This window comes from Phytophthora infestans, genomic scaffold, assembly GCF_000142945.1.
Source record: "Phytophthora infestans T30-4 supercont1.3 genomic scaffold, whole genome shotgun sequence".
Lineage (NCBI taxonomy): Eukaryota > Oomycota > Peronosporomycetes > Peronosporales > Peronosporaceae > Phytophthora > Phytophthora infestans.
Window position 1 is genome coordinate 860,266 of NW_003303756.1, and position 11,440 is coordinate 871,705.

Sequence of the window (11,440 nt, forward strand, 5' to 3'; positions counted from 1 at the left end):
TGGACCGGCTGGAGTCTCGCCGACACTCTTGTCGTGGTGGTCGCTGGTGTGGTATCACACGCTTGTCGTCAATACGACGAGGGGAGCCCCCTCCGATCTGTCTCCCCTAAGGTACTGGTCGAACTAGCATTGACGAGTACCCGCCGCAACGCTTCTCAACGTAGTATGGCCGAGGCTCGGAACATCGAACGTCTGCGGGTCGACGACGATGTCGAGGTGCTATATGACTTTCAAGCCGCCGACCCTAACTACGTTGAGGACCGCTCCGAGGACTACCACGAAGCGTTCCAACCTCCCCTGTCTGAAGAAGTTGCTAACGACGGAGTCTATAGTACTAACGTGAGAGATGTACGCAGAGGAACCGTTCGCCGAGGACGACGAACGACAAGTCGGGGAGGATGTCCCGTACCCGGGAACGGAGGGGTCATTCCAGGAGCTCTGCCTCCCGTCGGGATGACCCGAGACCCTGGAATCACTCCTCGCCCCGCCGTCCCGTCAGGGTGGTTCCCGTTGAACTCAACCTCGCACGTACCCTTGACCGAGCCCGTTAGGGTGGTACTATAAGGGGACCCCTGAACGCCGGAGTCTTGGCGTCGGGGGACCAAAAGCACCTCGCGACATCAAGCCCTTTCCCAGAGGCTCTCCGTTGTCCCACGAAGGCCGACAACAAACGAAGTGAATCCTTCCTTTTTTATGTAGTGTAGTTTATGTAAGGTCGAGAAGGTGTTAGGCCTCTCTTCCGGTTAGCTCTCAGTCTTATATTTCCCTCCTTCTACTCAAGAGGAAGCCAAGCCAATCAACAAACTTTTATTTTCAACTCTCTAGTGTTCCTATCTACCGTTCCTGCAGCCACTGAACAAGACCGTACTCCCTGAATAGCCGCGGACTACCCGACCCTCGAAGGAAGAGGAGGTATACGACATTAGACCACCTTGCAAAGAGTAAAAATAAAACGTCTAACAGTGAGCCATTTTATCCTAATCTCGCTAGAAGCTCGTACAACAGCAAGTGACGACAATTCTACTTTTCACATAACACACTCTTTCAGCCCAAGCGAAGATGCTCCACAAAAAGCGACCCCAAGCAGCTAAATTTCTGGCAAACCGACAACAGTGTATTTGACATGCAGCTACAAGCTTCAAAATCTACTACGTATACCGAGCCACCGACCCAAAAATGGGTCTTGGATACTTACTTATAGAAAGGTACTCGACATTTTCAAGTGCCTGCATGCATAAAATAAAGGTCAAGTCACAGTAAATAGAAGGCCACCTTACATAAGGTCTCTCATACCATAGTGAAGCATTGTAAATGTATTACATGGCGTCCACAGGGTTTCACTATTCGGGATACTGTATCACCTGAGCTACCTTAATTTCGAGGTCCTATTCTCTGTTCACTACACTGATAGAATGCTTTGTGCTTCGGGTTCTGCATAGCGGCACTGTCCTTCAGCTGGCGGTTCAGCAGCTTCATCACATGAGAGCCCTCCTGAATGTTTTCGATTGAAAACGCTAGCGACTCGTTGATAAGGTCCAGCTTATAGATGCTCTCGTCCAGCGACCCGTTTGAGGTGCCCGTCAACGTCGCGCGCAGCGAGTCATTTGACGTTTCTATCACAATGGAAACGTAATACACAACAGCATCAGCTCCACGGAGCACCCTACTATCGGTAGGTAACTCACTAAGCGTCTCAAGCTTCTTTTCCAGCGGCACGGGCAGCTCCTGCTGCTGCCCCACCGAGCTCTGAGCACGGAACACGAAGGACGACGACACCGGTACAGAGCTGGAAATGGACGAGGCTGCACGCGCAGCCGTCACGGCCGCCAGCTCCGTGCCACGATCTCTGGCCTCTTGCAGCTTCTTGAAGGCAAACTCGCGCAACGCCGACGTGTCCATCAAGATACAGTTTACTTATCGCAAATCTGACAATTAATTGGCGGAATTTAATCTGGCGCCAATTTGTTTTACATTTGCAATTGAGACTTTGATTTACTATCCATCATGCGCACGCGCATCTGGGAGGATGCCGCCGCCATGAGCGTCGTGAGCGTGTTGGGCTTCATCATGAACGACGAGGGCGAGGTCGTGGGATCGGAGCGTACGCAGGTGCTTTGCAAGCTCATGCCGTCCATCCATACGCTGTCACACCGCGCGATCTTGGCGCTACTGATCACGCAGCTCAGCGACGCGGACGCTCAAGTGTAAGAGACAACCGACGCGTTTAAACGTGAAACATTGATGATTTAGGGTCGAGACTCACAATGACACGCTGTTATGGAGTCAGATTCTACGCGGAAGGTGGGCTAAAGGTGCTGAATGCATGGCTGGTGGACGGTGTCACTCGACGCGAGACGGGTCTGTCCAAAGAGAAGAAACGCACCGAGATGTTCTCTCAAGTGCGCGCCATAGTGCGGGTGAGAGGATATTTTTTTCATTGAGAGTATTTGTATGTGGTGAACTAACACATTGGTGTTCTACGCCTGTAGATTCTGGATGTGAATGTGCAGACTGATGCACAGAGGAAGCAGAACTCGTATCTTACAGCTACGTTCGCGAAGATTATTGAGCTACTTGACAACGCTGGGCCAGGTACAATTATCTATCACCTCTAACTGTCGCGTTAGCTAACCGAGTATCTCGTTAATGGACACAGAGTACGCAGCTGAATGGAGTCGTTTGAACATTTATCGACGTCACTTTGAGAGCTCATGTGGAGTGCCCTCAACCGTCAAAGAAGGCCGCAATGACTCTCGACGCTTCACCAATAGCTACGCCAACGGCAATGGCTCTCGCAACGCCAAAACCCCTAGTGAGAACCCGCCACAACACTCTTTCATGTCTTCGACGTCCTCTTCTACCACGTCGACGACTAGTGCTTCAGCGCCTCGAAAGCCTCCCACTTCGGGGTCCTCTTCTGGATCGACATCCACGCCATTGTCCAGCACTAACACGCCGAGTAGCCATCGAGTTCCACCTTCCTCGGTGTTGCAGTACCAACCCAAGTCTTTCCTGCAGAAAGATAATGGCTCTAATAATCTAGATCAGGATGATCTCGAGGAATACGTGGAAGATGATGACGAAGAGATGCTGCTAGCTGACGAAGGCGTCATCACTAATGTGAACCATGCAGCGTTGAGTGCATCTCTGGAGCAAAAAATCCGAAAGAACGGACACGACATGCAGTACGGAGAGCGATCGCCATGTCGGAAGTGCAAGCGTATGGCCTCGAAGCGATGCACGCATTGTGAGTTCTGTGCCAAGTGTGGGCAGAAGGACAAGTGCGAGCCGATTAGTGTCACGCCCTCGTCACCTGGTAGTGATAGCAGCGGTACGAAGACTACAGGAACAGGTATTGGTGCTAAGTCGTTGTCGGTGAAAGACCGCAACGTACAAGTGCTCGGCTCCGTGATGGATGCAGCCATCTATCATGCCTTTCGTCAAGAGGATTTTCACTCGGTCTTCAGTCTAATCCAGAACGGCATGGACGTAAATTTCCAGCGAGTCGAGTCGGATCACTCGTCGGCTTTGATGGCTGCTGCGCATCACGGCCGCGACGACGCTGCCTCCAAGTTGTTGAGCTTAGGAGCGAACCCGTGTCTTGAAGATCATACTGGCAACAAGGCGTGGAACTTTGCCGAGCGTCGAGGACACACCGAGCTGATGGACAAGCTCAAAAAGTGCTGCGACGAGTGGGAAGCAAAGCACAAGGATGGAGAAATCAAAGCGCAATCCTAAGTGGAAAACAGTCCTAATGCCAAAAAAAAGCTTCGCGATACATCAATTACAGGCAAGGAGGAAATAAAGCGCGAGGCTTTTTGCTGTACTATTTGTATGGAAACCCATTTTTTTATGTTTCATTGAAGCTGGGAGTATTCCCTGCTTGTCGACTCGGTCAGAACTTCCAGTCGGGGTCCACGTCCATGGCCCACACGAATTTCTCTCGCAATGTCTTGGAGAATACTGCCGAAATGGGCACTTCATTCTGAAAGAAAAAAATTAAAAAATCCTCAGTTAAAAAAGAAGTACACTTAAAGAAATAATCAAAACGTACCCTTTTGCACCAAGCGACGGTGATGCGCGGGTCCATGTAGTTAAGCTTGGACGTGCCGAGCGCCACTTCCTTGTTGTCCGTCTTGTCCTGAAGACGCAGAGACAACGCCTTGATCTTCTTCTTCCAGCTCTCAATCTTCTTGGCAACTTGGTCCGCCGACGGCGTCCGTTGGAACAGATGCGCTTGAGCTTTCTTCGCCAACGCGTCTTCCTCTTTCTCCGACGCAGGCTTCTCCTTCTTCAGCTTGACGCTGCTGCCTTTACCTGCGGCAATGAGCTTCTGCATTTGCTTCAGATCCTTCAGTTGGTCTTTCAACTGACCCAGTTGCGCATTCATCTTGTCCAACGTCGTGTCGAAAGACTTGGGCGCAGTACGTTGGTGATTACACAAGATAGCGACCTTCCGGTTGGCGTCATTGTACAGCACAACCTTCGGCGCCACTTCCAATTTGCCGTGTGGATCCAGCTCTTGTCCTGACGGTCCAGGCAGCTCCTTCTCCAGCGTAAACGACGCATTGAACGTACGGAACACTTTGGCGCTGAGGCCAGGCATCAGTGAGCTCAAGTGTTTGTTCAGTTCTGTGACCGACAACTCGTGGAAAACTTCCTCGTTTTTGCCCTTCTTGGTGCAGAACTTCTGTAAGTTATGGTACACTTGCTTGCCGACGTCTCCGTACTGCGCAAGCTCCACCGTGTTATTGTACGGCATCGAGTCCTTACCCAAGAACGACAGCGTGACGGCACAGTTCTCGTCATTGAAGGACATGTGCTCCACACGCAGACTACAACAACCGACGGTATCCGCCTCGTCTTCGCCTTTCTCGTTACCCACACGCAGCGCCAGAACGTCGATGACCCACATAGCAGTCGACCGCTGCTTTGTGAACATATCCTTGGCCTTTAATCCCTTCGTATAGTCCCGACGAATCTTGTCAATGCATTTCTTCAGTCGTCGAGCCTTCTCGTACTTTGCCAAGTCCGATTTGCCCTTAAAGCTCGAACTAGCGGCAAAGAACACGTACTTGATGCCGCCCATCACGTTCTCGTTCCAGTATGCTAGCCACGACACTGTATCTCGATGGATCACTTGCTTCCAAGCATGACCCGGGACATTGCAAATGGGTACACGATCGGAAATACCCACATTGACCGTCACATCTTCGGGCATTACACGTTCCTTCAAGGTACCAGTCTTTGGGTGTTCTCCACGACCCCGGAAGAGACCAGGAGGCTCAATACGGAAGTTGCCAACCTTCTCTAAATGACCATCTACAAAGGCAAAGCCATTGGTGAAGAGCTCCATCTCACGCTTCTCTTTCTCCGGTAGTTTCTCCTCCTTCGTCATGTTCTTCTTCTCCTCGCGTAGTTTCTCCAAATGAGCAGCAATTCGAGAAAAGTCGCAGCCGTCAAAGGTCTTGACTTCATGTTGTTTGCCCAGCACCTTCTTAAAGTCGGTGAAGAAGTTCTTGTTGAAGATCTTGGCTGTCTTCGGGTTGCCTAGTTGCGGGCCGTCTTTAGGGATAGCAGCGTAGAAACTGGCCACCTCTTCCTGACTAGGAGTCAGTTCGATCTCCTGACCATTGTATAGTAAAGGTACGTGGTGGGGTTGGTAGGGGGGAGGGAACATGACGCCGTTGTGCTCTAGTGTGCGCCATTGGATACCTTCCGGCAACTCCTCTGCGTTCCACCAGCGAAAGGCCTTGATGGCCATATCCAGTCGCTCGCTCTTGGACTGCACCTTGAGTTTACGAACATTAACCGACCGCTCCTTCTTCACCTTGACCTTGCCGTTGGATGCCGACGACGTGACCTTAATCTTCCGGCTTTTGGAGGCAGAAGAGGCGGAGGAACTTGAGGCCTTCCGCTTCAAACCCGTCTCTTTCTTAACCGACACCTTCTTCTTGTCTGTACTAGCTTTACTGCTTTTGGTTGTTGTCTTCTTGCTGGCTGCAGCTTTCTTCTTGAGCTGTACCAGCGGCATACTGTCCGAGTCCGAATCCGAGTCGATCACACGCTGCTTCACGCGTGCTGCACTGCGTCTGGCCGAGGGAGACGGACCATTGGGCGTCGACGGTTTGCTCTTCTTGCGTAGTACCGAGATGGGGATCAAGTCGTCGTCGCTGCTGTCCATGAGCTTCGCGATCTAATGGCTACACGCACAGAGAAGATTGCACACTGTCAGCTCGCGATCCTTGCGGTTGAGAGAAGAGGGGACTGTCGAGAGCCACAGGAGAGCTTGTCTACGCTGTTGCGCAGTCAGATAAATCGTATCTGGTCTCTTCCCCTCTATCAGAACGCACCTTCGAGGTCGATCAATGGACGCTTGCCAAGTGCTGTAATTTTCTGTACATCAATCTTACACTGAAGTTATGTACGCCACACCGAGCCTATTTGTGTGATTGACATTAATTTGATGTAAAAAAACACAAACAAAATAATCGACAGCCGCATTTTCTTGCGGCTGTCGAGGCTCCGCGAGAGACTCAAAAGCACCGCCTCGTACGTCACTTTGATCATGGCTGGCGGCAACTCGGACGCATCGACGCAGCGCGTGGCCACGCAGGTAGCGGTAGCGGCTGCTGGCGTGGCTCTGGCCTATTACGTCGGCTCGCGTAGTAAGGATGCAAAGCGCGTGGCTGCTCAGCGCCGAGCTAAGGCGGTGGCACAGGCTAAGGCGGCGGCGCTGCCCACTGACCTGGAGCGCCGTAAGCTTACGTCGGTGGTGGTGCGTGTGCCGGCCACAACAGCTAACATGGGACCGGGTTTTGATACTATCGGCATGGCGCTGGACATTTGGACGGAGATCTCAGTGGAAGTTGTGGCCCCGAAGGAGGGTGACGCGCCTAATGTGCGCCGTATTACGCTGACGAACGAAGGTGAAGGCGCCAAGGAGCTGCCCACGGACGAGAGCAACCTCGTGATCGTCGGCATTAAGGCTGCCTTCAAGGCCGCGGGCGAGGAGTTGCCACGCCATCTCAAGGTGCACTGCAAGAACCGTATCCCGTTCGCGCGCGGACTGGGCAGCAGCTCAGCCGGCATTGTAGGCGGAATTATAGCTGGTCTTGCTCTTGCTGGCATGCGTCTTCCTGTTCATGGTCGTGAGGAACTATTGCAGCTGGCCTCGGAGATCGAGGGACACCCTGACAACGTCGCGCCCGCCATCTACGGCGGTCTGCAGCTCGGTATCTTCGCTGACGACCGCTGGTACTCTTCGCGCGTGCAGATCCCGGACGGCCTGCAGTGCGTCGTGTTCATTCCCGACTCGACGGGTCCTACGAGCGTGGCACGTGCCATCCTGCCACCGGATGTGCCCCGTAAGGACGCCGTGTTCAACATCGGCCGTGCCGCCATCTTTGTCAACGCGTTCCGCTCCGGCAACCTCGACGAACTGCGTTACGCCACACAAGACATGCTCCACCAGCCACAACGTGGCGCCGCGCAATACCCGCACCTGGACCCGCTCATGAAGGCGGCTCTGGGAGCTGGTGCGCATGGTTGCTTCCTGAGCGGCGCCGGTCCCACCGTCCTGGCCATCACTAGCGGTCGTGCTGGCGACATCTTCACGCAGCAACTGGCTGAGCGTCAGGAGAACAAGGTGGCCAACGCTATGCGTGAAGCGGCCGCTGCTATGGGCGTCTCCGGGTGCGTGTTCATCACCAACCCGGATCACCGTGGCGCCTTCATCGTGCGTGCGGAGCCGCAGTTCTCTGACCGCTCCGTTGCGCGTTACGAGGGTGACGTTGCCGACTTGTAGAGTGCCAGTAGCCTAGTAAATGGTGACAAATGGAATGCCGACACGTTTGGTACGTTAGATGAAACACCGTGTTGTGTACGCATTATACATTGCTTCTTCTTGATGCTCTCAATAGCACCAAAATCTTCTAGGTTAATAGATTACTTCGTAGGCAATAGGACGAGAAGTTGACTTTTGCTGGGTAATTTACGCGGTGGTCGTAGCCACTCGAATGTTGAGTGGCCGGAGAGGATTGAGTTTCTGCGCCTTCTTGCGGTTCGTGACGATCAAAGCTGTGAACATACTGTTGGCATGAACAGCCTCGTTACCGCCGGTCATCACACCTTGCTGTCCATGAGAAACAGACAGCAACGAGGCGCCTTGAGGGAACGCACTTCCCGTTGCATCAGCCACAGCATTCAGGTCGCCCTGCAACACGCGGTCGTAGCTCATGCCAACACTGAGGAAACAGCCAATGATATCTTGAAGATCCATTGTGGGGACAGACACCCGGACAGCGTCACGCAGTCCACGACGCGTCTTGGAAGCCACACCTCGAGGAGAGAGCGTCATCATGCGCAGTCGTTCGCCGAGACGCACCTCAGCGCCCAAATGTATTGAAAGATCGCCTGCCGACGTCTCCGGTTGCAGCATCTGGTAGCGAGAACTCATTCGCTTGAGGCCACGAGGCACAGCTCCACGTCGCTCCCGTGCAATCGGGTAGTACGCCGGTAGCAAATTGGACTCGAGGTTGAATTTCTCCGGTCGCTGCGTCATCTCCTTCAACATGCCGTGCGTTGCCTCGTTAATCGCTTCCAACGCAGGCTTGTGGTCCAGTGCAAACAAGTCTCGACCACTTGCCTTCGTCACGACAAAACTCTTGTCTGTCGCGTCGTAGCATGTGAATAGCGCGTGTGCAACCTCCACACTCGGACAGCAGACAGCGAAGCACGCGCCGTGCTTGGTCACACAGCCAACGGCGCCTCCTTCGGAGCACAACTGCGTGGCATATCCACGACTGCCTGGTGCATGACGAGACGAGCTACCGCCGACAACGGAGTACGAGCAGTCCACAATCTCGTTCACAGCTCGCGTGATCTGTTCTTCCTCTCCATCTCGCTGGTCATCTACGTCATACGTGTCTTCCCCACCTCCCATGACAGTCCACACAAAGTCCGGACTCTCCTCTGGCTCGATCGCCAGCATCTTCATACCCTCCATCAGACATCTCCGCGCAGCGTCACGAGGACGTTCACGATCCAGATCGGCATTCAAGATCGCATAAGACCCTTCCGGGTCGTAGATCCCCCACAACCCGACAGTAGGGCCCTGCGATCCCGTGTTGCTGCGATGGCGCGAGTTGCTATTGCTTCCTCCACTCTTGTTACACCCCAATGCAGACGCCGTTGCTCCTACATACACACCGCCACTGGAAGTTCCGCCCATAAAGAGCGTGTCGGGCGCTGCGCGTGCAAGCGCTTCATACACCGCGGCACCGTTATGGTGTTGTGAGTAGGAAACCAACATAAAGTGAGGACTCTGGTCACCCAAAGCGCTCACAAGTTTCGTAAACGCTGATGTGGCAGCAGCAAACGTGTCGGGGTCGTGGGATACGGTACTGGCAACTTGGACGTCACATTTGTACACATTAGCCATGCGAGGCACGGCAGAGCGGCTTCCAGCGAGTTGACTGACACTAAAGTCGTTGATCACTGACGAGAAGCGCGAGGACGCGCCAGCCGGTGAGCGACTGGGGTCTCCGTTCGGCATGAGGTAGCTTCTGGCTTGCAGCGAACAGCTCGTACAGAGTCTCGCCTGTGTCTCCGGTTGAGCTCCAGGCTGCAACGTCCACTTGCGACTACATTGTCCACACACCGCTTCACCGCAGGAGCGACAGTGGTGCTTGGATTTCACGATCGAGAACGAGCACATGCAGATGGCGCATTTGTTGCTACGTGCCGGCTTCCACTGGTTCTTCGGAAGTACTGCAATGGGACGGAATAGCGTATTAAACAGTAATTCGCGGATCCCTATGAGTCGTTCCGTGAAGTTGTGGATGATCTTGGCTCCTACCGAGCTGGCAAACTGCTTCTGGAAGTCGATCACCATCATACACGTGACTTCGTATGTGCCTGAGGCATCTCCCGAGGGCGAAACCAAATAGACACCTTTGTTAATCACGCCGCGTTTGCACTTGGCTACACTGGGAGGGATGGCCACGTCTTCGCCCGCTAGTCGAATAGCCAACTCGTCTCCCTTAAATGACTCCACCGACCGAATGTACCCATACCCACGCTTTCTGCCGTCAGCCATGGCTTCGATATTCGCATATTCCACAAAGAAAAAGTCCACTGGCTTTACGAACCGCCCGGCAAAGCGGCTCGCGTGCCACTTCACTTGTAAGTGCGGGAACGAGTCACTCGAGTCCTCGTCAACACTAGACGTGTCGTCGTGACTCCCACTGGCAGTGGTAGTAGCCGAAGCGCCAGACGGGAACAGCAGCGTCTGTCCGGAGTTCGCCATGGACGCCGGCGCGCGTTCCGGTAGCTCCATACGTTTGATCACGGCGGCGTGTAGCAGACCAGGGAACACTTGTGACTCAATGTCGAAATAACTCCGTGAGTTGCTTGGTGTAAGATACTCCATAATTGTCCCGAGATGCGCCTTCACTTCGCACGAGACGCGAAAGTAAAGCTTCGTGGACGAATCTTCCTCGGACGGCAGTGTCGCCGGTCTGTAGACGTGCACGTCCTGTGTGCGTTTGGCCAGTTTCCACGACACTTTGCCGCACAAACTGGCCACATCGATGGCCTCGTGTGCCTTCTCTTCCAGTCTTAACGCGATGTTAGCCACGTCCTTTTGCGTGGATGAAGACGCCGGGGAGCTGGCTGTGGTCTGTCTCTTATGACCCGAGGACCCCAGGCCGCTACCGTCGAGTTTCTGCGACCGAGAGCTTTCTCGCAGCTCGTCCACATGTAGTCTACCCTTCTCACCCCGGTTGGGAGCCCTCCTGCTGTCTGTAACATTACTATTATCCTGGTAGCTGCTGTGCTCCTGGTCGCTGTCCCGGCTCAGACCTTGTGCGCTCGGGTAGCTGCCAAGCGAGAAGGTCATGTCGAAGGAACTAGGGCGCATGGGCTCCACGGTGTCCACGCCATCCTGGTCCACGCCGTCGAAGTCGAGGCGGAAGCGGTCCATACTGCAGATCGGGCTAGATAAGGGGGAAGCGTTGTCGCTATTTCGTCTTTTGCGCTTGCTGGCACAGCGCGGATGGAGGTGAGAGCTGCACGATACGAAGCAGCAGGTCGCGGAGATTCTGTTAAGGTCCACGTTGCTTCGTTCCAGTAGGTACACGGACACGTGGAAGTGCGGACAGCAGCGGCAGTTTCTTCCTCCAGCTCGCCGTGCGATTATAAAGTGACAATTGTGAAGGCAGTCGGGGTATCGTCGGTTCAAAACATTTGACCTGAATAAAGTATGCTTCACCCCATCACCTCACGGTCCGACCCCTAACAAATGTCGTCCGATCGTGTCCCTTTACGTTGCAGCGTGGCAAAAGTGCACGACATCGTGTTCTGCGAGTGAGCGGGTGCTTCGAAATCCACGCCTCGCACCTGCGTGCATTTATTATAATACTTGAGCGCCCACTATTAA

The 11,440-nt window shown here is 53.8% G+C and overlaps 5 protein-coding genes across 5 annotated transcripts; 2 read left to right on the plus strand and 3 right to left on the minus strand.

The window, feature by feature from the left end:
* Positions 1–1,371: 1,371 nt before the first annotated feature.
* Positions 1,372–1,899, minus strand: PITG_02195 (uncharacterized protein; the record flags this gene model as incomplete). The annotated part of the gene is made up of 2 exons (XM_002907107.1): positions 1,372–1,613; positions 1,686–1,899. 2 exons carry the CDS (start codon positions 1,897–1,899, stop codon positions 1,372–1,374), a joined length of 456 nt encoding a protein of 151 aa, XP_002907153.1.
* A 105-nt stretch (positions 1,900–2,004) lies between these two features.
* PITG_02196 (uncharacterized protein) lies at positions 2,005–3,738 on the plus strand (the record flags this gene model as incomplete). The annotated part of the gene is made up of 4 exons (XM_002907108.1): positions 2,005–2,204; positions 2,288–2,417; positions 2,490–2,592; positions 2,657–3,738. The coding sequence occupies 4 exons, from the start codon at positions 2,005–2,007 to the stop codon at positions 3,736–3,738; spliced, it is 1,515 nt and encodes a 504-aa protein (XP_002907154.1).
* A 54-nt stretch (positions 3,739–3,792) lies between these two features.
* Positions 3,793–6,184, minus strand: PITG_02197 (DNA topoisomerase, putative; the record flags this gene model as incomplete). The annotated part of the gene is made up of 3 exons (XM_002907109.1): positions 3,793–3,985; positions 4,055–6,000; positions 6,067–6,184. The coding sequence occupies 3 exons, from the start codon at positions 6,182–6,184 to the stop codon at positions 3,896–3,898; spliced, it is 2,154 nt and encodes a 717-aa protein (XP_002907155.1).
* Positions 6,185–6,518: 334 nt separating this feature from the next.
* On the plus strand, positions 6,519–7,807 carry PITG_02198 (homoserine kinase, putative; the record flags this gene model as incomplete). Its single annotated transcript, XM_002907110.1, has 1 exon — positions 6,519–7,807. The coding sequence occupies one exon, from the start codon at positions 6,569–6,571 to the stop codon at positions 7,805–7,807; it is 1,239 nt and encodes a 412-aa protein (XP_002907156.1).
* A 186-nt stretch (positions 7,808–7,993) lies between these two features.
* PITG_02199 (uncharacterized protein) lies at positions 7,994–10,984 on the minus strand (the record flags this gene model as incomplete). The annotated part of the gene is made up of 1 exon (XM_002907111.1): positions 7,994–10,984. The coding sequence occupies one exon, from the start codon at positions 10,982–10,984 to the stop codon at positions 7,994–7,996; it is 2,991 nt and encodes a 996-aa protein (XP_002907157.1).
* Positions 10,985–11,440: the final 456 nt, after the last annotated feature.